The sequence below is a fragment of the Bubalus kerabau genome, chromosome 3, assembly GCF_029407905.1.
Source record: "Bubalus kerabau isolate K-KA32 ecotype Philippines breed swamp buffalo chromosome 3, PCC_UOA_SB_1v2, whole genome shotgun sequence".
Taxonomy (NCBI): domain Eukaryota; kingdom Metazoa; phylum Chordata; class Mammalia; order Artiodactyla; family Bovidae; genus Bubalus; species Bubalus kerabau.
In genome coordinates, this window is record NC_073626.1 from 79,284,438 (window position 1) to 79,309,959 (window position 25,522).

Consider the following 25,522-nt stretch of genomic DNA (forward strand, 5'->3'; position numbering starts at 1 on the left):
AAATACCACATGCCAAGGAGCAACTAAGCCTGTGTGCCACAACTACTGAGCCCATGCTCTAGAGCCCACATGCTGCAACTCTTGGGCTTGCTTGCCATAGCTTCTGAAGCCCATGTGCCCAGAGCCCGTGCTCTGCAACAAGAGAAAACTTCTCAGTGCAATTAGAGAGTAGCCCATGTGCAGCAACGAAGATCTAGTACAGCCAAAAATAAATACATAAATAAAAATTTCACCCATTTAAACAAAACAAAACATTAGCAAGAGGCCTGGACAAATATTTCTTTTTCATTCCCCATTTCTATTCCATAACCAAGTTAAGTCACGTCATTTTGAATATCTCTTCACACCATGTACTTTTCTCCAGGTCTACTTCTACCACTTTAGACCACACTTTAGACCAAGCTACGACTACCCTTTACTTGAATCTGGTCTTAGACAGAATGACAAGGCAGGAGCTAAAATCTACATAAAAATGTATTGCTACACAGTCTAGTAGTGCATTGTGATTACATTTCCTTTCTTGAACAGTCTAGTTTCTTTCTTTTTATTCTGTTGTTCATTATCTGCCTGTATCACATCTTTGAATTCTCAAAACTACTTGCTTGGTTAAATCCATAACCCTGGTTAAATCCAGTTCTCTACCTTCTTCCTGCCGGTATCAGCCCAGCAGACTGTGGCTAATGGAAAACACATGACTAGTTTCATTTTAAATTCATTATGGTTAACCTCAAGGGGGTCCTGAGTGTTGCCCTTACCATCACGCCACATGCCACATGTCCATCTGTTCTCCTCTCCTGCACCAGTGGTCTTCAAACTGTGGTTGCTTTCAAGAGGAAAACAGTTAAGGGAATTGGCTCCTGGATCCTTAACATCTGTCTGGACTCTTTCCTAAAATGTTTCTGCTTCTCCTCTCACTTTACAAAAAAAAGGCATACCCCTCACCCATCTTAAATCTCAGAAGTGACTGCCATGCTGTACATGCCTCCTGGACCAAGTCAAAAGGGCAGTTACTTTTTGTGATGGATCAAGTCCTCCTGAACATGGACTGTCTGTCTTCCTCTGTTCTAAGTATACTCAGTTAAAGTGAAACCAACATTAGAAATGGGGTGTTCAGCCACACTGAAATGGTTTCAGTTGTGATACATCATAGAGTGGGGTGGTGTAAGTGATGACAGGTTTTGACCTAGTCTCCTCCACCCCTGGACTATTGTCAAGGTCACAAAGCATTCTTGGGGGGACTCCAGGAGAACAAAGAGGATTGGTGAAAAATACTGGATGCTAAAAATGGCTTTTCAAATGTATTTAATATTGGAAAATCTTTTTAGCTATTCTCAGTATTCATCCTCAGGGCCATGCCATTAGCTAGAAAGAAAAGAATCTGAACAGGAAATCAGTGTAAGTTAATAACGCTGATTCTTTACAGTGTAACTGGAATGATTTCTGGGACTACTAATTTTTAATACATGCATTAGATAAAGGCTACAGATGAAACTTTTATGTGATTTCCTTCAGATTGGGTGAACATTATTAAATAATGTAGTTAGTATCTATTTTATTAAATCATATCATGAAATATTGATTTCAGTTACAGTTAATCCTCATCTTCTAAAATGTTAAATATTGTCTGCTGCTGCTGCTGCTGCTAAGTTGCTTCAGTCGTGTCCGACTCTGTGTGACCCCATAGACGGCAGCCCACCAGGCTCCCCCATCCCTGGGATTCTCCAGGCAAGAACACTGGAGTAGGCTGCAATATTGTCTACCTCCTATTAAAATAATGGTTGCTGGATTCAAATTTTTTCTCTAACTGGGTATGCATTTCAATTTCATTAAACAAATAGGAAAAATGTAATTATGAAGTCTAAGGAAGTGGGGTGATTTCTAATTTTTATTTGAAATTTTTATTAAATTATTCTCAAAGGCAGAATGTTAGAGATCAATATATAAATATAGATGCTATTATTTAAATAAACAATAATAAGACTAGTTACCAATGGCAATTAGAAGTGATTAATAGCAGGCTAATTAAATAATATGTTGAAAAATGTAACAATATTTTAATAGTTCTTTTCCTTTGACATAGCACTTTATCTTTTTAAAAAACTCTATATTGGATATTTAAATTGTATAGGCTATGTTATTGTATATTAAGATCTATAAATATATTTTAAAAGGAGAACATAAATACAAAGTACTAATTAAACAGATATTATCTGTTTTTAATGAACAGTAACAATGTTGTCTATGATGTCTACAATGTCTAATGATGTAGTAGGTTATTTTTAATCTCCCTGTTTTCTTTTCCAGTAACATTTCTCTGAACTTCCTGTGGCCTTTAAGACATCTATTTTTTCTTTTATGTAGTGGTAAAACTGGATATAGTCAAATGTAAATTCATTCTGACTTGCAGCTCAGCTATTATCAAGTCCACATTATATATATTTATAGGCTGAATAGGATTTGCCAAGATTTACATTTGCACTCTCTGCTGAACCTACAGACAGGTGAGCAAACTCTAGTGTTTATGTGGACAAGATAGCAACAATCGTTTGTTTTGTGTTTTCTACAGTTTTATTAAAATCATAGAAATCAAGAAAATGATTTGAAACTCCATTTTCAAATGCAAATACCTAAGAGTGGATAAACTCTTTTTTTTTTATTGCTATTATTTGACTCCTTTCTGTATAGTGTAGAAAGCATGATCACAGGTAAGATTTGACAGAATGGACTCAACATGGTAAGCGGCTGATTGGGCTGATTAATGTCTCCTTAAAAGTCATGTCCACTTGGACCTGTGACTGAGACCTTATTTGAAAATAGGGTCAAGTTAAAAAGAGGTCATACTGGGGGTGGTGGTCAATCCAATATGGCTAGTGTTCTTTTTAAAATTTTTTTTGACTTTTTAATACTGTCTACAAGAGATTATTTATTTATTTTAAAAATTATTTTATTTCTTTTGGCTGCACTCCACAGCATGTAGAATCTAAGATCGAACCTGGTCCCCCTGCACAGGAAGTTCAGCATTTTAACCATTGGACCACTAGGAAAGTCTCTGTGACTGGAGTTCTTATAAGAAGGAAATTTGCACATAGATACACAGAGACAGAGAGAGGGAAGATGGCCATGGGGAGATGCAGGCAGAAACTGGAATGATGAAGCTACAAGCCAAGGAATGTCAAGGGTCACGAGAGCCACCAGAAACTGAGTGAGGCATAAAACAGATTCGTCCCTAGAACCTCAGAGGCAGCATGGTCCTGCTGACACCTCGGTTTCAGACTTTTAGTCTCCAGAACCATGAAGAATGATTTTGTGCTTGTTTGTTTTAAACCACCTGGTTTGTGGGACATTGTTATTGCAGCCCTAGCAACATAAGAGAGGCTAGCATACTTGTTCTCAAATTTCCCCACAGGACATTTTAGTTCCAACCTATGAATCAGTAAATGGTACTCTACTCAGTTCCACAGAGCCATAAAGGGAATGATATAATAATGCGTGATGGCCATGTGGTATGCCCAAACTAATTCTGTACTCACTGTTTTCCACTGAACATTGGTGTCTTTGGGAGACAACAGAACTGTTTGATTAATTCAGAGGGATTTCTCTGTCTAATCCCAGACTTGTGGGCTTCAGTCTCCGTATATCTTTCCCATCTCCTCCTCTGCCCTGTCCAATCCCAGACTCCTTTCTGCATATTGTACAGCATGCTCTGCTTTGGCTGTTTCCCTCCCTAGTCTAGTCGTATGTGTCTTTCCTTCTATCATTAAAAGAACCCAGCCACTTAGCCCCTTGTTTCAGTGATATCCGGGTCAATGCCAGTGATATTGCAGTTGTTCCCATCTTCAGGATCTGAACTTTCAAAAACATTGTCACAATATTCACAACATTAAAAATTACGGGGTAAGGAGAGGGTGGGACAAATTGAGAAAGTAGCACTGACATGTATACACTCTCATGTATAAAATAGATACCTAGCAGCAAGTGGCTGTGTGACACAGGGCGCCCAAGGTGCTCTCTGACAAACTAGAGGGGCGGATGGATGGGTGGGGGGAAGAGTTTCAAGAGGGAGGGGACATGTATATATAACTATGACTGATTCGTGTTGATGTACGACAGAGATCACAACATAGTAAAGCAATTATCCCCCAATAAAAACAACTTAAATTAGCACCATCTCTGGTATAAGAGATTGACTCCGTTTTGATGTTTGACTACCAGCAGCTTTAGATCTCATCCTCCCTCTACCCCTCTGCCCTACAAGCAGCTAGCAAAGCCCGAGTGCTCTCTCCTTTGGTGCTGGCAGGAGATTGGAGACACACAAGCCCCTTCCCATACAGAGAACCCTCACCCCACCCCTATCCTCTCACCACAATAAAAACCCCACCCCTCCCCTCACCACAATAAAAACCCCACCCCTATCCCCTCACCACAATAAAAACCCCACCCCTATCCCCTCACCACAATAAAAACCCCACCCCTCCCCTCACCACAATAAAAACCCCACCCCTATCCCCTCACCACAATAAAAACCCACCCCCTCCCCTCACCACAATAAAAACCCCAAGCCAGTATTACGTCTTCTGTACCAGCTCTCTCAAAGCATTCTAGACCTGCTTGAAAGGCCTGCCCTGCCCTGCCCTCCCCAGAGACCTCAGTGATATGAATAATCTTTTCACAGCCTCTTGCTGTGTGCATCAATATCAACATTTACTGAACCAAATTTGGGGATGGTGATGTAGCCTGATTATTCAAGGTGGCCTCTGTAAATCTTAATTCAAAGTACAACAGTTAATTCATCAGTTCAGTTCAGTTCAGTCGCTCAGTCGTGTCCGACTCCTTGCGACCCCATGAATCGCAGGACGCCAGGCCTCCCTGTCCATCACCAACTCCCTGAGTTCACTCAGACTCATGTCCATCAAGTCAGTAATGCCATCCAGCCATCTCATCCTCTGTCGTCCCCTTCTCCTCCTGCCCCCAATCCCTCCCAGCATCAGGGTCTTTTCCAATGAGTCAACTCTTCGCATGAGGTGGCCAAAGTACTGGAGTTTCAGCTTCAGCATCAGTCCTTCCAAAGAAATCCCAGGGCTGATCTCCTTCAGAATGGACTGGTTGGATCTCCTTGCAGTCCAAGGGACTCTTAAGTCTTCTCCAACACCACAGTTCAAAAGTATCAATTCTTCGGCGCTCAGCTTTCTTCACTGTCCAACTCTCCCATCCATACATGACCACTGGAAAAACCATAGCCTCGACTAGACAGACAGGCTAAGTCAAACACAGACTGCCAATGCCTCAGTGCCATGATCACACACACTTATATTTCACACTTAACGTACATCGCTCGAAATGAGGCAGCAATGCGTGATCCATTATTGTGAACCACAAATTGTGGTTGCCAACATCAGCGGTGAGGGGGAAGATCAGTGACAGCAACTAAGGGCGGTTAGTTCATATTGTATCCATTTGACTCTATTAACAGCCTGGTTTTCAGTCCCTATATTTTGGCCACAGATTTTCTGTAACTTTTAGCCAAATGCATTCCTAACTGGTAGGATTATTTACTCATCATTATTCTCTCCCCTTTCAGACATAATTCCCTGGGATCCTCTTTATGGCTCAGACAACAAAGACAGCTATTGAACATTTGTGTTAGTTAACTAAGTAAAGAAGATTTATGCAATTCTTTCTTAGGCCTAAAATTCTCCCAATTTAACCTTACCTCACTGTGATCATAGGTTTGGTAATTTTAAAACTTAAATATATTAATCTTCTTTCATCTGGGTCAAGAGAAGAAAATGAAAATAAAACTTCCTAAGGCAAAGTAGGAGGAGATTAGCCCTGGGATTTCTTTGGAAGGAATGATGCTAAAGCTGAAACTCCAGTACTTTGGCCACCTCATGCGAAGAGTTGACTCATTGGAAAAGACCCTGATGCTGGGAGGGATTGGGGGCAGGAGGAGAAGGGGATGACAGAGGATGAGATGGCTGGATGGCATTACTGACTCGATGGACGTGAGTTTGAGTGAACTCCCGGAGTTGGTGATGGACAGGGAGGCCTGGCATCCTGCGATTCATGGGGTCGCAAGGAGTCGGACACGACTGAGTGACTGAACTGAACTGAACTGAAGGCAAAATAAGTAACTTCAAATTTAAAATAGTAAAATAGTAAAATAAACACAAGGTTTCTTTTTCCATTGTTTTTATTCACTCAGACTGTCAACCATTTATTTGAAAGTCTTTGACATGACACACACTGATTCTGAGGTTGCAGTAGCCCCACCCCACGATTCTGCACTCATCACTCAAATCTAGAACTTTTTGCATCCTTGGGAGGGGCTTTCTAGGACACAAGACTTTCAGTTCTAAAACTGGGACCATTTCAATGAGAGACCTTAAACTAGAACTGCTTGGTTGAACACCATCTAATCACTGGCCGGCAGAAATAATTAGACATGATAATTATTCTTGTTGTTTTAAGACACTGAGTTTTGGGGTGATTTGTTATGCAGTGACAGAGAACTAAAACAGCAACTCAAACTGCCTACGTTGGGTCCCTGACCTTTTCCCTCAAACCTGTTCTTTTCATAGTCTTCCCTTCTCCTTATATGACAGCTCCTTTCCTTGGCTCCCTTTTTACCCCTCTCACATCCAACTATTCAACAATTGCCTTGGTTTTACCTTCAAAATATACCAAGTCTGACCACTTCTCCTATCCTTCACTGCTTCCATCCTACCACTGTTATCTCTTGCTTAGATGATTTCAATCATCTCCTGACTAGTTTCTCTACTTCCTCCCTTGCCTCTTTCAGTCTCTTTCCAACACAATATCCAGAGTGATTCTGTTAAAATGTACATGAGATCCTGTCGCTCCATTGCTCAAAACTCTCTCAAGGTTTCCCATCTCTCCTATGATAAAAGCCAAAGTCCTTGCTGTGACTCACACAGCCCCACATGACCTACTCCCCGTCTCTTCTTTCATTATTCCTCTCTAATTCTCCCTCTTGGTCAGTCTGCTCCAGCCACACGAGCTTCCTTGCTCTTGTGCAAACACAATAAGAACGTCCATGTCGTAGGGCTACAGGACATTCTGTCCCCTTTGCCTAGAATGTTGTTCTTTTTGCCAAGATGGTCATTTGTTTGGTTCCCTTGCTCTCTGGAGGCTGCCTTCTCACTGAGAAGGGCCCCGAGGCCCTCCCTGCTCAGAGCACCTAAAATTTCCGCCTCCCAGGCTCCTCCTACTCTCCTTCCTTGCTTTATTTCCCTTAAAGTACTTTTCATTATCCGCCATACCATACTTTCTACATATTTATCTTGTTTATTGTTTGTCTCCCCACTGAAACGAAAGCTCCATGAAGGCAAGGATTTCTGTTATGTTCACTGTGTTATCCTCAGAGCCTAGAGAACAGGACCTGGGACACAGCAAACTTTCAAGAAACTTATTGTTCAATGGATCGTCATCATAGTATACGCACTGTATATACCAATACTATACACAATATATACATGCATGGATTTTCAAATATAGAAGCAGCACTTAGGAAGATAACAGAAGACAATCATGATTACAGAAGAGAATGCAAGTGCTATCAACCTTAAGGATGTGAGAGTGTGATGCAGCAGTTTGGAGATGAAAGGAGGAGTACAAAGAAGGGAAGGGATGCCAGTATCTTCATCCTGCAAAATATCAGAGATAAGAGGTACTCTATCTGGTGGTTGGAAAAAGAAGTAAAGTCATGAGCACCAAATTGAGAGTCAGAAGCAGAACTAAAAGAACTAAGAACAATGAATTCTTTATAGGAACATGGGAGATGTGAGTGATGATGTTAAGTCATCGCTGATGAGTCAGTAGAAAATATCGGCAATATCTGTCTTGGCCTGATTTCCCTAGAACACAGAGCCTGAGGCAAAGCTTAAGGGCTAATCTTTTATTAGGAGGTACAACCCCTGGCCTGAGAGTTAGAAGGAAGACAAGACAGGGAAGGGTTGGCAGCAAGTACAATGAGCTACTGCATTGGTGAATGATGAGTTACTGCACTGATGAATGATAAGTTACTGCATTGATGAATGATAAGTTACTGCATTGGCCACTGCTTCATAAAGTGCCATGAATAACCATAGCTGGTTCCTCAGCTGGTGACCACTCAGTCATAAAGAAGCTCTTCAGGCAGGCTGGTTGGTAATGTTGTGCCTGGAACAATCCATCAGAGGGAGAAGGGTAGAGAAATCGTACCTACAATCTGCCTTTGCTTTCTCTCTTCCCCTGGTCGGAATCTGCTGCCTGGAGAGTTAACTCTCCCACGCATGCAGGCTGTGTCACTGGCCCCTGTAGGAGCCACTGGGGAAGCAGATCTGTGCATGTGGCCTGATGGCCTCCTGGGGTGGAAACAGCTCAGACTCAGTTGATGACCACTGGGACGGCCTGGGCAGGGTGAGCTGAGAGATTGGGAGGAAGGTAAGGCTGAAGAAATCTGAGTAAATCCATATGATATATCTGATATAATGCCCCAATCTGATAAATCAAGAGACACAGATACAAGCATTTTTTTTGGAGATAAGAAGGAAACTATCAGAAGAATAAAATCAGCAAAGAGTTAAAGTGGTTGCCTCTGGGACAGGGAAGAGGTTGGACAGTAGAATGTTGGACAGTAGACAATTGTTTCATGCATGAATTACATTGACAAAAATTGTTTTTTAAAATCTCACAAACTCGGTTTTATTACTCCCTTTTCCCACATTCTTCAATCATATTCCATTGCTTCTAGGACAGTTAAACGTGTTGAACAAACTTATTTTCAAAGGAAATATTGGTTCTCAGACACTGCAGGTTAATATTCTTGCTATCTGTAGCATCTAAATTTCTTCTACTATGAATGTACTAGTCAAATGCCAGGGTTTTGTACTAATCCTGCCATAGACACAGCATTTAAAGGAAAAAAAGTGCAACTGCCCATGTTGAGTTTTGGAGAGTTCAGTTCTGAACTAAAGCCCCTGACTCTCAAGGGCCTGCAGGCCTCTCCAGCTTACTGTAAACTATGCCCTCCTGCTTTCCACTCAAGCCATATTGGTCACCTTTTTGTTTCGTGGACCCCCCACTCTTCTTCCTCAGAGCTTTTGCATCAGAATGCTCCCTTCACTGACCATGACCCCCTCCCCACCCCATCCCTCGACACATCTACTTCAGTCTTTACACTGAGCTTCAGGTATCCACGTATCACCTACGTGACATTTGCCTTTTTTAGGTAATGCCAACGGTAGCACGCCAGGTTCCTGTCCATGGGATTTCCCAGGCAAGAACACTGGCCTGGAGTGGGTTGCCATTTCCTTCTCCAGGAGCTCTTCCAGACCCAGGGATTGAACCCGTGTCTCCTGTGTCTCCTGCATTGCAGGCAGATCTTTTACCACTAGTGCCACCTGGGAAGCTGGCATTTTAATCACCACCTTCCTTTAAACTGATACTTTGTTAAACATAAAGACATTTATTTTACAAGGAAACTTCAACTGCCAACAAAATGGGAAACCAATATCATCTGTCATAAATTGCAAAACTGTAAAATAAATATATAATGAGGATAATAATAATGTATTTCTCTATCACTCAGTTCAGTTCAGTTCAGTCACTCAGTCGTGTCTGACTCTTTGTGACCCCATGAATCGCAGCACGCCAGGCCTCCCTGTCCATCACCAACTCCTGGAGTTCACTCAGACTCACGTCCATCGAGTCAGTGATGCCATCCAGTTATCTCATCCTCTGTCGTCCCCTTCTCCTCCTGCCCCCAATCCCTCCCAGCATCAGAGTCTTTTCCAATTAGTCAGCTCTTTGCATGAGGTGGCCAAAGTACTGGAGTTTCAGCTTCAGCATCATTGCCTCCAAAGAAATCCCAGGGCTGATCTCCTTCAGAATGGACTGGTTGGATCTCCTTGCAGTCCAAGGGACTCTCAAGAGTCTTCTCCAACACCACAGTTCAAAAGCATCAATTCTTCAGCGCTCAGCCTTCTTCACAGTCCAACTCTCACATCCATACATGACCACAGGAAAAACCATAGCCTTGACTAGATGGACCTTTGTTGGCAAAGAAATATCCCTGCTTTTTAATATGCTATCTAATGGTCCATATAACATGCTTTGCAACACCCTAGACTAGTTACTTGACTTTTTCTTCCTCATCTTTGAGTTATTAGCTTAAATATTCCTTCCCCACCCCCCCAGGACCCCCACCTCCCCCACCCCCGCCCAGGGAAATCTAACAAGCTCCTGTGCTGTGCATCTTCCAGGCCATTGCTACATAACATTTAAGAGCCTACATTACCTGTGGTTATCTACCTGTGGGATGGCCACTTCTCCCACTGGACTTAAGCTTTGTGAGAATAAAATGTGTGTCAATTTTGCTCACCTCACATCTCCCTTATGTCTCCAGTGTGGAACCCATTGTTAACGCTTTAAAAAGATGTATGGGATGAATAAATCAGTACCTGTATGAGATTATCACTTGACATCAACCAACTTCCTGTGTTTGTTTTCATGCTCGCCAATCCATATTCTAATTGCGTGTCTCCAAATTCTTTCTGAAAGGAAGAAGAGGGTGGCCTAGGCTGGCAAGTCAGAGTTACCAAAAATGCCTACAAAAGCATCTCCTACCCTGTGTGTCCTTGTGCAGAGCGACTTTGTCACCCTCCCATTACGAGATGAGTTTAATTCCCTCCTCTTGAATCTAGATTAGACTTAGTGACTCACCTGAACCAGCACACGTGACTTCCAAAGCAGGTCAGAAAAGGCTTGCAGCTTTCACCTCTTTCTCTCAGCTCACTCACTGCTTGGCTGCGCCTCTCAGGACAAGCTATCACAGAGCCCAGCCAATGGCTGTAAAGAGCTGTGAAAAGCCCAGCCAATGGTCGCGAAGAGCCCAAGCCAATTGGCTGCCAGCCTCAGCTGAGCCCGATCTTCAAGTAGCAGGGCTCGGTCATCAGGATGGTGAGTGAGGCAGCCTCTAGGAGCGTCCCACCCCCAACCATCGAAGTTTCCCAGGTGAGGCCCCAGATGTTGTGGATCAGAGCCAAGCCATCCTTATTTACCCTGTCTGAATTCCTGACCCACTGAATCTGTGAGCATAGTAAGATAACTGTTGTTTTATGCCATTAAGTTTTGGGGTGGTTTTTACGCAGCAGTAGATAAGGAGAATAGAGTTTGGTACCTGAAAGTGGGATTCTCTCATAATAAACCCCCAAACCACAACCCACTGGCTTTTGACTGGGAAGCTGGAAGAAGCTTGTGGAAACAAAGGAAAACCAATAAAATGAGAACAAGCAAAGGCTACTTATTCAAAACTTGAAAGGAGTCAGCCACCACCATTTGCATTTTGGCACACAGTCAAAGGCAGACAGAGGAGTGGGACAGTTTGTAGTGGAAAAAAGGGGAAAACTTCAACTATGCCCTGGTTGGAGGCTGTTGGCATGGAGATATACTGTACACAGACTAATTAGAAGTGGGAAATCCTATGTGATTGGTTAGGATGAACATTTGGCTTTCACTGGTTGGTCCTAAATTGGAAGCAGGGATAAAAATTAGGGAAGCTGAAGTTATTAATCAAGTCCTGGTCATTTTGGGCCAAATGTTGCAAGAGATAGCTATCTACTTTTCTATAGTCTGTCTTATAGCAGGCTGGATTTCTGGGCTGGTTGCTGCTGCTGCTGCTGCTGCTAAGTCACTTCAGTCGTGTCCGACTCTGTGCGACCCCATAGATGGCAGCCCACCAGACTCCTCATCCTTGGGATTCTCCAGGCAAGAACGCTGGATTGGGTTGCCATTTCCTTCTCCAATGCATGAAAGTGAAAAGTGAAAGTGAAGTTGCTCAGTTGTGTCCGACTCTTTGCAACCCCATGGACTGCAGCCTACCAGGCTCCTCCGTCCATGGGAGTTTCCAGGCAAGGGTGCTGGAGTGGGTTGCCATTGCTTCTCTGGGATGGTTGCTATAGTTAATAGGTTAGTTTCCTAGGCTGGCTGCTGCAGATTGTGGATGAGAATTTTTATGTATTATACAGCCCTTATCTGTTTGTATATTCAGTCTCTCAATGTCTTGAGAGGTTTGTTAATGAAATCTGGATGAACCTTGAGAAGACTGTCAGTGAAAGCTAGAGAGAGGAGGAGGAAATTGTTATTGGAAGGTAGAAAAAAGATGACCCCGCTAAGTTGTAGCAAAAGGTTTAGCAACATCACCACCTGTGATTAACATGAAAAATAGAAGATATAACAAATGAACTAGTGGATCTGGCTAAGGAGATTTCCTGAAAGAATGCTGAAAGTGTCAACTGGTTTCTTTTACTTACTGATGACAAAATATAGCTATGTTTAATTTTGCAACAACATTTAGAGGAAGTATAAAGAGCTCCAGGCAGTCTTTCTAAGCAGCAAAGCATCCTCAGAGTTAGGAAAGGCCCTCAGTGTAAAGGTCAAATCAAGGGTGCAATCAGGAAAACAGTGTCTCAGAGTATAGAGGAAGCCAACAGTATGACTTTATTTTTTTAAAGGCCTCGGGAAGATGTAAGATGGTGCCTCATGAACCATTTCAGACCGATAGATAATAGGCCTTTAAAGGACCTTAAGACTAGAAGACTCGTGTCTTTGGTCCACAAGTCTTCAGATTGCAAGGAACTGCAGTGACGAGACTGTGCCCACAAAAGACAGAGACACCTGAGAAACCGCTGTGTGGATCTCAGAACTGAAATCCTAAATCACAATGGACAGTTGTATTTTTCCCCTTAAAGATTGTATCTGAGGCAGTTTAACATTAAAATTATTAGTATTCAAAGAGAACATTTTCAATCACAGATTTAGACTGTATAGAGAGTGGCATTAAATTGTAGGGTTTAATGCAGCACATGTGTCTTCTCAGTAGTGGTACTTTAGATGGATACAAAGTGAGGAAAATGTAAACAAGGACACAATTTACAGAGGAAATCATATAGACCTTATGAATAAACAGTACAGAAACTCTGATTTTTAAACCCTGAGCTGGGAAGGTACCTGGGATTGTTTAAACTCAAGTATAGAAGCTGGCCATTAGCCCTGCTCCAGTGAGGAGCTGGAAGTAAAATGAAATTAAGTTTAAACGCAGTAAAACTGTTGGTTTTCAGTCTATGTGTTTCTGTTTTTGTCTGTTTTCTAGAAAGCTTTCCCATTTCTAAGAGAAAGAGATGGTGGTGGTTTAGTCGCTAAGTCGTGTCTGACTCTTACGACCCCTTGGACTGTAGCCCACCACGCTCCTCTGTCCATGGGATTCTCCAGGCAAGAGCACTGGAGTGGGTTGCCATTTCCTTCTCCAGGGGATCTTCCCGACCCGGGAATCGAACCCATGTCTCCTGCATTGCAGGCAAATTCTTTCCTGACTGAGCTTAACCCACAGATGGAAGGATTGGAGCTAAGAGGCGAACTTCCATGATCAAGTCAAGGACTGCCTGTTTCAATCACAGTCCTGTTTGTGGATTATGAATCTTTTCAGAATGCAACTAAGTTCTGTATCCACTGTCCAGGAGAAAATAAAGGTACAGAAAGAACTTGGCATACAGTACCCATTCATGGACCCCCATGTCCATGAATCTCTTGGCCAAATATATTAGGATAAATACAAACGACAAAATTCCATAAAGCAGTTAATGAACTTCATGTTTTATACTTTGAAATGGAAAAAGAAATATCTAAAGGGTTCAAGAAGTAGACCATAGCTGCATTTAAGTAATATAATCCTGTTTATAGAAAAGCAAACATTTATATTATATATAAAACAACAGTAACAGATTTTTTTATTCTAAGTTATTTAACTTATATTATCAAATTTAATCCCCCTGCCTCAACAACCCTATAGAGCTTACCAGGTGGCACTAGTGATAAAGAATCTACCTGCCAGTGCAGGAAAGTGAGTGAGTGAGTGAAGTTGCTCAGTCCTGTCCGACTCTTTGCGACCCCATGGACTGTAGCCTACCAGGCTCCTCTGTCCATGGGATTCTCCAGGCAAGAATACTGGAGTGAGTTGCCATTTCCTTCTCCAGGGGATCTTCCCGACCCAGGGATTGAACCCAGGTCTCTCGCGTTGTAGACAGACGCTTTACCATCTGCGCCACCAGAGAAGTCCAAAAATTTTTGACTTTTAATTGTAAACTTTTCCTTAATAGCCAAAGCAGATTTCACCATTAATAACGTCAGTGTTTCTCTAGGCCAATGCAGGAAACACAGGTTCAATCCCAGGCTTGGTGAGATCCCCTGGAGAAGGAAATGGCAACCCATTCCAGTATTCTTGCCTAGAAAATTACAAGGACAAAGGAGCCTGGTGGGCTAGAGCGCAGAGGGTTGCAAAGACTCAGACACGACTGAGCATGTACGCATGCCCAACAACCCTATAAATTAGGTACTATCATTATATCTATTTTGCAAATGAGGAAACCAAGTCTTGGGGAATTAAGTAGTTTTCCTGAAATTATATAGCTAGGTATGGGTACAGGCAGTTTCCAAACCCAGAAGGAGACACACACACACTCAAGCTGGAAGCCACATAGATTAGGAACCTCTGGCATATTTAGCATCAAGGTCAGGGCCAGGAATGGTGCAGGAGATCAATAAAGATGTGTTGATTGAATGAAAGAACCAAAATATTAACAGTGGTTATCTATGAAGGGAAAGGATAAAGTGGCCCTTTTATTTTCTGCTCTGTTTTTTATTTGGATTTCTATGAGTATGTTGGTGAAACATTGTTAGTGTTTAATAAATAGCTATGTGCATCTTTATATTTTCCATCCCTCGTGCATACAGGCGTGTTTGTGGGACTAACTCTCACCAAAGGGAAGCAGGTAGAAATAATGTGTCTCCTTTAGTCTGAGGCAGATATGAGACAAGGATGACTGGGGACCATTCTTCAGGTTGGAGACTATGAGCTCTCCAGAACTGAGGCTGCAGCTTTGTCTCCCTGTGTGATCTTGTAGGGTAAATGTAGATGAATTTCAAGTTGTTGTTTACGACTCCTTGAATTATCTTGTTGGTTTATTTGTTTATTGTATCTTTACTGCCCTACTAGAATATCAGTCTCCTAAGAGGAGAAAGCTTATCTATCCTGTTCACTGCTCTGTCTCTGACTGCCACATGAGAAAAGCCCTATAAATAGTGGAATAAATGAATCACTGAATGACTAAAGTCCTCTGGGTACCCAAGCATGGGCAAAGCTGGAAAGCAGTGATGGAGTTTTCCATAGCAACAGCCTAAGAGAATACCCTTTTGGGGGTGAGAACTCATTTTGAGGACTCCAGCAGACATAGGCTAGGAGGAGCTGGTAAGGTGACACCATGTGACATCTTTTAAAGTGATGTAATTCACAACTGCCACAGGAAGACTCAGCAGGAGCACTGCTAATGCCTGCCTCTGGAAGCACTGTGTGATCCGTCAGGATACTGGTTATGGTTTAGTTACTGTAACAGACAGCAAATAACAATGGCTTAAACAAGATGGTTTATTTCTCTCTTAGAAGTCTAGTAGGTAGGCAGCCCAGGAAAGTTGGGCTGTTCTGCTTAAAGTGATGGTCTGGGGACTCCTATTCCTTCTGTTTTTTTATTTTTCTAAGGTCTTTTAGGATGTTGCTCTTATCTACATGACTGACCTGGAAGCCCACCACCATTATATACATTCCAGCCTCAGAAAAGGGGTAAAGAGGAAGGGGAGGGCATGCAGCTTTCTTTTGAAGATGTTACTGAGAGTGGCATATATCACTCAGGCTCACATTCCATTGGTGGGAACTTAGTCATGTGGCTACACCTGACTACAAGGGAGGCTGTGATATGTCATCTCCAGATAGAGAGTCATATGCCTCCCTAAAACCTGGGCATTACTATAAGGAAGAAAGGAAAGATGCATGCTGGGGGATAATTAGCAATCTCTCACCAGTGAGGAGGCATCACAGCTGATGCTGAGAAACTCTTTGTCCAAACCTTAATGGTCTATATATGTGACTCCATTTTTTTTTTTTTTTTTGACAAGCTGTGTCACAAGATATGATAGTCATCCTCTAAAATGGCCTCCAGGGATTCCCACCTCCTGGTATTCAAATCCTTATATAACCCCTTTCTCTTGAGTAGCCTTCTTCAAGTGAACAGAATGTTGATAGGCTGTACTTCTACTTCTTAAGGAGATTACAAAAGATTTACTTCCATCTTCCTAGCATATTTTTTTTTAAATTGCCTTCCCAGCTTGCATGTTTTGATGAAGGAAGTGGCCATGTTGGAGGGACTCATGTATTAAGAAACCGTGGGTTGTCTCCAGAATATAGCCAACAAAGAACCGAGGCCCTCAGTCCAACACCCCACAGAGAACTGAGTCCTGCCAGTAGTCACTTAAGTCTGGCAGTGTATCATTCACTGGGCCAGCCTTCAGATGAGGCCCTGGTCCTGGCCAACACCTTGACTGCAGTCTTATGAGAGACCCTAAGCAGAGGCTACAACTAAGCTCTGCCTAGACTCCTGGTGCTCAGAATCTGTGAGATAATGTGTGTTGTTTCAAGCCTTTCAGACTGTGGTATTTGTTATGCAACAAAAGGTAACAAATACAGAGGAATCTTTGCCAAGACTGTTGCCAAATGCTCTGGATCTAGCCTCTTAGGACTGCCATGCCTGTTCCTTCTGAGGTATGGTCCGTCCGTATTCCTGTGGTGCTGGAGAAGACTCTTGAGAGTCCCTTGGGCAGTGAGGGGATCAAACCAGTCAATCCTAAAGGAAGTCAACCCTGAATATTCATTGGAAGGACTGACGCTGAAGCTGAGGCTCCAATACTTTGGTTGCCTGATGTGAAGAACTGACTCATTGGAAAAGACCCTGATGCTGGGAAAGATTGAAGGCAGGAGGAGAAGGGGGCGACAGGGGATGAGATGGTTGGATGGCATCACTGACTCAATGGACATGAGTTTGCGCAAACTCTGGGAGATGGTGAAGGACAGGGAAGCCTGGCGTGCTGCAATCCACAGGGTCACAAAGAGTTGGACATGATGGAGTGGCTGAACAAGACAAGATACCTGTTCCTTCTGAGGTATGGTCTTTCCATATCATCAGTCCCTCAGTCCTCCACATGACGTACATCACTATCAGCTCTTTTCCATCACCATCAGAGAGGTTCTCCTTTTCTCCTCAGCTCTGGCTTCCTCTAGGGACCCTTCTAGTTTTTTCTGTTTCCTTTGAATAGTCACTTAGCACAACCTTCTATATGAGCTTAGATTTTGATAACAGTAGTCAGAAAGATGCAAGGGGATGACTGCTAAGGCACTGGGAAGTTGAGATTGTCTCAGAGAAGGCAGGAGACCCAGGATATGGGAAGGGCAGAGGGAGCCAGATAGCAGCCTCTGACAACTACCACCCTACCTCTGCCCAAACAGCTCAGGGTAGAGAGAGATCCTGGTGTCGTCCCTGAGTCTTCTCCCACTCTTCATGATCCTTAACTCTGTCCTTTTCTAGGCTGCTGGGTTTCCATTGAGTGTACTTACTCATTAATGTATCATAGATGTAACGGTTGCTCCATTTGATCAGACATGCCCTCAGCTGTCTCCTCTGATAAATGAGAAGGTCAAACTGGATGGTTTTAAAGTTCTCCTCCAACTCCAACATGTTAAATTCTCTGTCTCTAAGTACCGCTTGGGGGGATTTATCTGGTCACAGAGTGCACCCTTGATCTTTCAAGGTTCTGGGGAACTCCTTGGGAACATGCCATAGTCAGCATCAACCTAGCTTTTTGTTGTCATTCACTAAGTGTTCTCCTAAAGTACCCCAAATCAGTGATGGGCAGTTCAGGTTTGGAGGCAGAGAAAGAGGCTCATTCACTGGAAAAAACTTTGAAGCTATTCTCATTTATGTTACAAGCTTCCCTTGAACTTATAATTCATAACATCTTTCTATAATTCCAAAGGTCAGAAATAAAATGTTTTTCAAAGAAATGCTTTGGTTTGAGAAACAGACCTGAGATGAGCCAAGAAAGATTTGGTGGAGAAGGAGAAGATGGGCTGAGGAGGATAGCAGAGAAGTCAGAGAAATTGAAGACTCTGGGTTTAGATAAATATCTAGGGATTCCCTGGTGGCTCAGAGGTTAAAGCGTCCGCCTGCAATGCGGGAGACCTGGGTTCTATCCCTGGGTTGGGAAGATCCCCTGGAGAAGGAAATGGCAACCCACTCCAGGGTTCTTGCCTGGAGAATTCCATGGATGGAGGAGCCTGGTGGGCTATACAGTCCACGGGGTCACAAAGAGTCAGACATGACTGAGCGAATAGTCTCTACATAAATATCTACAACTTCCTAAATTTTGGCCTCCATTGAGAAGCCCTAGAGCTCTGCACTTGCTTTAAAAAGGCTTTTTTTTTTTTTTTTTTTTAAAGCAAAACAGAGGCTTGAAGCAACTGTGCTTGTGTTTTAGAAATGCCATCTTTGCATTTCTGCAGCATGGAGTGTACCTGTATTTTCCACTAATAGTGGTATACTTTATACATGCCCTATGATAATTAGCTATTAATCATCCAATGACACTAGAAAACAAAACTGCTTATTTAGCTGAGTATTCCTTTGAAGGAAACAGATGTTGTTAAAAGTCATTGTCCCACGTGTGGGGGAAAATTCCACTAACAAATGGAATATGATTGGTGATTCAAAAACGTAAATCTTCCATGTGTATTCAAATACTATGATAAAAGGACAATTGTCTACATAACTGTATACCATGCACAAAAGAATCACTCTACAATTAAGACTATTGCTGTCTTTTCATCAGGAGTTAGAAGATTGTCAATTGAGTCTCTCGACTGGGTGAGGGATTTCAGCCAAGTGGCCTGTCCATTCTCTATTTCCCCAGAATAGCTTGTGTGTGGTAGGCTTGAATTTGCTTATTTCCATAGATTAATCTTATGCATTATTAAAGGCACAATCTTCTAAACTGAAGTGAAGTAGCTCAGTCGTGTCCGACTCTTTGTGACTTCTAAACTGCTGCTGCTGCTGCTAAGTCACTTCAGTCATGTCTGACTCTGTGTGACCCCATAGACGGCAGCCCACCAGGCTCCCCCGTCCCTGGGATTCTCCAAGCAAGAACCCTGGAGTGGGTTGCCATTTCCTTCTCCAAAGCATGAAAGTGAAAAGTGAAAGTGAAGTCGCTCAGTCGTGCCTGACTCTTAGCGACCCCATGGACTGGAGCCCACCAGGCTCCTCCGTCCATGGGATTTTCCAGGCAAGAGTACTGGAGTGGGGTGCCATTGCCTTCTCCAGACTTCTAAACTAGTGGTTCTCAAAGTTTAGTGTGCATTGCAATCACCTGCAGGACTTACTAAAACACATTTTTCTGGGTCCTTTCCCCAGAGTTTCTTATTTAGTTAACTTGGAACTGGACCCAAGAATCTGCATTTCTAACAAGTTCCCAAGTAATGCCAAAGCTGCTGGTCTGGGGACCACACTGTCTTGAACTCTCAGCTCTATGTAAAAACCGAAATGATTTCCGAATGCTACAGGTGGAGTTTGTGGACTGTTTGTCAAAGCAGAAATATTTAAGGCATAAAATAATTTAATATTGTTTTACCTGCAGTAATTTAATTTCTCTTTCCTTTGTGTTGTAATAGGAGGTTCATTAGTTGCTTTTTACTTAGGCCTTGTATTACATTCATTTGTGTACATGTCTTATCTCCTTTATGATTATGAGCTCTTTGAAGGATTGTGTTCATCTTTGAATCCTCAATGAACCTTAGTCATCAAATAAAAGGTGAATTGAATTTAGTTATGTATACATGTTTTGAATTTGTTTTGCCTGAGTTTTCTGCATCTAGTATTATAAATAACAAATAATGAATTAATTATGCAGCTCATATTCTTAATTATATATATCAACATAACTGACTTCAAGGGTATGATGTCTTTAAATTTAGTTAGGTCAAAGCTTGTAAATCTAAATAGTTATATTAACATAATTATTGAAAAGTTGCTTTTACTTTTCAGTTCTGTCACTGTACTATGAAATTTCCATACATATAAACAGGACTTGGCGATGTGCATCATGGTACAGCATTTATAAAGACTGACACCCCCAGAAATGTTATCGTCAAAAACCAACATTAAGAGCATGTGAATACATTCTGATAATACTCTGCAGAGAGGCTGATTTACCCCAAATTACTTTGTTCCTCTTCAATGCCTTTAACTATATATTTTCAAAACCTGGATTTCTGAAAGCAGTTGCCAGAATCCCAGGAATACCCATATTACTGTTGTATCTTTAGTAGCCTTAATAAAATGTATTTGGATTTTTTTGGTTTCCAGATTTTAGATTTGAAGCATTTCAGCTTGAGAAAAGCCTGTAAAGGTCCTCCAAGTTCAACTTGTTGAGGTCCACGTCTCCCTGACTGCCTACTCATACTCAGCTTAGGTTTAAAAAGAAGAAACCATTAAAGAGAAGAACCAACCTGGGGTAAGGAAGGCACTTTCCAGGGGTCCATTCTAACTGAGAAAGTGATCAAGCCTTTTCCTTCAGCTTCTATACAGTGACCCTATTTCCACCCCTTTAGGAATGTCCTATCTAAACAGGATCTTCCAAATGTCTGTTATACCCCATGGTCCTGTTATTCCCTCTGATCTGCTTCCCTTTCCCCGACTTCAAGATCTCCATGCTACAGAAGCAAGAGGGCAGCTGCAGCCCCGCACCCAGCTTCTAGCTCCTAGCTGCTCAGCATGGGCGGGCCTGCTGTTCACAAGCCTGAAAAACGACTCATGAAGGGAGTACTTTCTCCTTAGAAAACTCAGCAACCTTCTCCTCCAAACCCAGACTCAGTATAAAATCTGTCACCAGAATGACAGTTGCCATTTCTTGGCGTTGTCTGTGGAATATGGAGAGAGGACATGAACTTCATCAAGGATCAAACAGAGGAGAATAAAGACTTTGAAAGAAAATCAAGTCTGCGTTCAATATAAGAACATTAACAAGGAATAAAAACAGCCAAATCCTTATAGGTCCTTAGCTCAATAAATAAAGAACTCTGTTTATAAATTTAGGTAATCATCTTTTTAATACTTTTTACTAATTAAAATTTATCCAACTGGGTATTAACTCAAACCATAATCCTTTACCGTATTTTACAATTTTACTCTTAATTGTGATGGAAATACTTTCCCATCACAATTGGCAGTAAAATGATGTTCACAAACCCACAGTAAACAGCAGTCATATACTGCAAAAATAAAACATGATTTGAATCTATAAATAGAACTCTAAATTTCACTCACTCACATGTAAAATTTAGACCAAGGAATATAAATGTCTATTAAAAAGACAATAGGTTTTAAATAACTAGAGTTTAGAACCCTTCAAGTCCTGCATAATAGAGAACAAAATAAAATAATAGGCATAAATACACCAAGAAAAGGAAGAAAGACATATGACACAAAATGAGTTTCCATGCTAGAGATGGACACAGATATATCAAAGACATGTGGCAACCACAAGCAGAGACATACAAAATATAAGAATAAAACTTGCAAAGGCAGAAATAAGAGAAATAAGCTTTCATGGTACCTTACATAGAGTTTTAGGAAATTGCTACTGAACACTTTTCAAATTAAGACACGTTTTCCCAACTGTAAGCATAAATGAGGATTTACCTTTGATACTTGCCTTGTGAACTGGCTGAAATTAAGCTGAAGGCTAGATGTTTTTCACCCATGTTTCAGATTATGCTAAACACAAAATCATTAGAAAGCAACCATGCAACTGAACAGTTTAACCTTTTTTAACCTTGTATTAAAATTTTTTAATACACTTATTTTTTAACCTTATATTAAAAAATCAGGTGACATCTAGATATAGCCTTAGACCTCAGAAAATTTTAGTATATTTTTGATGTTATGGTTTTGGCAAATAACGAAAAAATAGTTTTGCTATAAAACAAACTTTCATGTTACAGAAGGCAGACCAAATATTCATCATGCTGAAACAACTTTTTGAGAACTGAAACCCTGCAGATTTTTCATATACAGACTTGCCCAACTTACGATAGCTCGACACACAATATTTTGATTTTCTGATGGTGTGAAAGTGGTACACATTCAGCAGATACCAAACTTCAGATTTTGATCTTTTCCTGGATTAGCAATATGCTGTAGGATATTCCTGTGATGCTGGGCCGGGCAGTGAACCACAGTTACCAGAGAGTCACACAATCACCAGAGTAAACAAACAAAACGCAATCACCCTGTACCTATACAACCATTCTGCTGTTCACTTCTGTACAGGATTGAATAAACTGCATGAGACAACCAACACTGTATTATAAAATAGCCTTTGTGCTACATGATTTTGCCAGTTGTAAGTACTCTGAGCATGTTTAAGGTAGCCTAAGCTAAGCTAGGTTAGGAGTATTAAACGCAATTTCAATTTATGATATTTTCAACTCGTGATGAGTTTATAGGGACATAACCTCATTTTAAGTCAAGGAAGATCTGTATCCAACTAGGAACTTGATTTATTTCCCCTGAATTGAATTTTGGTATTAGGTAGACGATCAAAACATATTAGTTAATATAGTTTATTATGTGTTGTGCAGAAACTACTGCAGTTCACATGCATGGGTTGAATTATGAATTAAGTGTCAAATACCCTGTTAGGGATTATGCTTCAGCATAATTACTAAAGACATGGAAGGAGAAGTATATAAAGTCTAGAAAGGGAAGTCATCAAAATGTCAGCATGAAAATGAATACTATACCAATCATCACGTGCAAATCTTCAATTGATAAAAAATTGTTAACAGTGAACCTGTGAAACTATTTTTAAAAAGTTTAAGATTGTCCATAACTGTTTGATTACCTCTTTGCTGAACAATATCACTTATTCATTATAGAAAGGACCATTATATAAGTTACAGTGTCCATAAATTAATTTGAACAATGCAGACTCTAAAAACAATCGAGGAGCAATTAACACAAGGATCTTTATACAAAAATGTGCTGAGTCTGAACAACAGAGAAAAATTTACTGTTTACAAATATATTGAATGCTACATGAATCAGGTTACCATTATAGTGGCCCAATAATGAAACCTGCCATTTTGGTGTATTAATCTAAATCTATGTCTCATTACCAACATTCACCTTTCTATCTAGATGTTTTCCTTATCCGTTCCTAGTTTATTAAACTATTTTGGCACATGTTTTCATTTCAAAGCTGCCCTTGATCTCATACTCTTTTAAGTTCCCCATTACACATTGTATGACTTGCTTTGAGTGGCCCTCAATTTGGTACATTAGCAAAGCATAATTACATTTACCATAAAACAAAGCTTAAGGTTTGAATCTGATTCCCCAATCGACGATTTTCTAGTGAGATAGTGTTAGTTTATATAACTAGTCATGATTTAACGTGGTGAGCCAACACAAATAAAAGTAGTTCGCAATTTTTGAGCTCTGAACAACTTAGTAGGTGTTAATGTAGGCAAACGACCACTTTAGTGACATTCTGTGAAACTCTCACAGTAGACCCAAAACAAATGGGAAAGATACTGCTTTAAACTGAATACCTACAGTCTAGAAGTATTAGAATAGAAATAGAGTGCAAATTGTGGTGAAAAACTGCCTTTTCTACAAATACTGTTTGACATAGGTTTCTGCCAGAAGCAATCTCATCAATATTAATTTTTCAAATAGGTATGTGTTATTAGGTTGACTTAAAGGAAAATAAAGCAACATATACAACACAGTGAAAAGACTAGTACAATGGTGAATAATGCAGTTGTATTTTCTTTAACATAATTTACTTTCATTACCAAAACTATTCCAAGTTAGTGGTCAGCTAAAGGTAAATTTGCACAATTATCCCTCGAGAAAAGCAGAAAACTACAGAGTTGTTAACAAGTTCAGAAACATGTAACTCCAAATTACCTAAATTAATAATAACTCAGTTTCTCCATGTTCTCATGTTTTCAAATGGTTCATTTATCAACTGTGTTAAATGTGACATGACTTAATCATGTCACGCTTATTTTAGAATTTTCTGAAATATCTTTATATTATATTTGCATGCTACTAAAACAGTTGCTTAAAAAATGTCTATTGACACTTGAAGCCATCATTAACATAGTTTCTTCAATTGGTTTTTAAAACTCAGTTGAATTGGGTTCTGGGGTCTTTAAGTAAAGCCTTGAATCCAGTTGGTGGATTCAACTGGATTCAAACTTTCTTTTTGGATGATGGCTAAGTTCCACATAAAAAATAAATTTTAGTTTACATTAACAGTTATTTGCTTCTGAACTTTTAAATTTGAATTTCATTAAAATTTCTGCTAAGTGTGCTTAATTTACATAATTCACGCATATTTTCTTGCATACTGATGTATTTTAAAATAATTTTTGGAAGTCCTAAGTGGTTAATACCATAGTAGGTTGTAGTTCAATGAAACAAATAAAGCATGCAGCAGCAGTTCACATTTTAACAGCTTACATAATCTAATACATTTCTTCACTGTCCAATTTGTATTTCTGAGCATTTTATAAACTTATTTTTCAGTATAAACATGAAATGCTTTCCTACACTTGGATAATAATATCACATTATTGTGACTTCCTGGCTTCTACTTGAATAATGGCATAGAATTTTTTTCTAAAGCAATTGAAACAGATTTGCACTGAGAGGAAGGAACAGTCTTTCAGCTGTACCAAGTTGATCTAGAGCCTGTACTTTTACCAAGCTTTTAAAATTTGCAGGTTCAATTAAGTAAAAACAGAAGAAAGTGATCTTTCATCAGATGACTTCATTCTACTTTTAAAAATTATAAATATTGTATTTTTATATAAATTCCATATATATTTTACCTTTCTCTTCACCATCACAAAGTTATAAGAAAACTGTCTTCAACACCTTATCTGTTTAGATACTAAATTTTTTTTCTTAATGACAAAGTTAAAGTTATAAGGAGACTTTATCTTCAACACTTCATCTGTTTGAATGCTAAACAATCATAGCTGTCAATAAGCTAGTAGATTCACTACAGTATTGTCAGTTGTATTTCTTTACCAAGGGCATTCTCTTTCACCTAAGAGAATCATTTCAAGCCTAAAGGAAGCCCTTGGTGTTTTTACTCTCCAACAAGGATTCCTCTTTTCCTACCATCTGCCAAAAAACCTTTTTGGCTCTGAAGTCAATCCCAGGGTATGGTTCAGGTGTGAGAGTTTCTGTAATTCTTCCTAGAAATGATTCTCAAGAATCTTGATGTAGATTAAGATCACACATTAGATGTATATTAGTGTTACTGTGCAACATCTTTATTACTATCACTTGCAAACGTCGTAGCCTTGAGAATTTAGGCAGCTTAAGCTGCCCGTCCCAGGTAAAGAGTTCCAATCTGTCATTAAATAATCCCCAAATCTCTAACGAGACTAACTGGTTCTAAGACCTATTCCCATAATGATTTTAGTAGTTATTACCTTGTCCCAAATTACAAAGTAAAAAATGCTATTTCTTAGGAGTGTAAAAGTAATTTCCATCTCAATTATGTTGCTGGT

At 40.6% G+C, this 25,522-nt stretch overlaps 1 protein-coding gene and 1 long non-coding RNA gene across 6 annotated transcripts in view; one reads left to right on the top strand and one right to left on the bottom strand.

The window, feature by feature from the left end:
- The window catches only part of ERICH2 (glutamate rich 2), a 53,331-nt gene extending 42,419 nt beyond the window's left edge, over positions 1-10,912 (bottom strand). Inside the window, exons 1-2 of one of the 5 annotated variants that reach the window (XM_055572292.1) lie at positions 10,723-10,912; positions 10,461-10,575 (exon numbers count right to left, since the gene is read on the bottom strand). In XM_055572292.1, the coding sequence (XP_055428267.1) occupies positions 10,461-10,511 (51 nt within the window). In that variant the 5' untranslated portion in view covers positions 10,512-10,575; positions 10,723-10,912. Of the gene's footprint in view, positions 1-10,460; positions 10,576-10,722 lie in introns of those variants that run through there. The other 4 variants (XM_055572283.1, XM_055572286.1, XM_055572285.1 and 1 more) reach the window with 4 other exon arrangements.
- LOC129646318 (uncharacterized) lies at positions 10,911-23,671 on the top strand. The gene is made up of 3 exons (XR_008711853.1): positions 10,911-11,013; positions 20,295-20,442; positions 20,540-23,671. It is a non-coding gene; the product is annotated as an uncharacterized LOC129646318 (long non-coding RNA).
- The last annotated feature ends 1,851 nt before the right edge of the window (positions 23,672-25,522 follow it).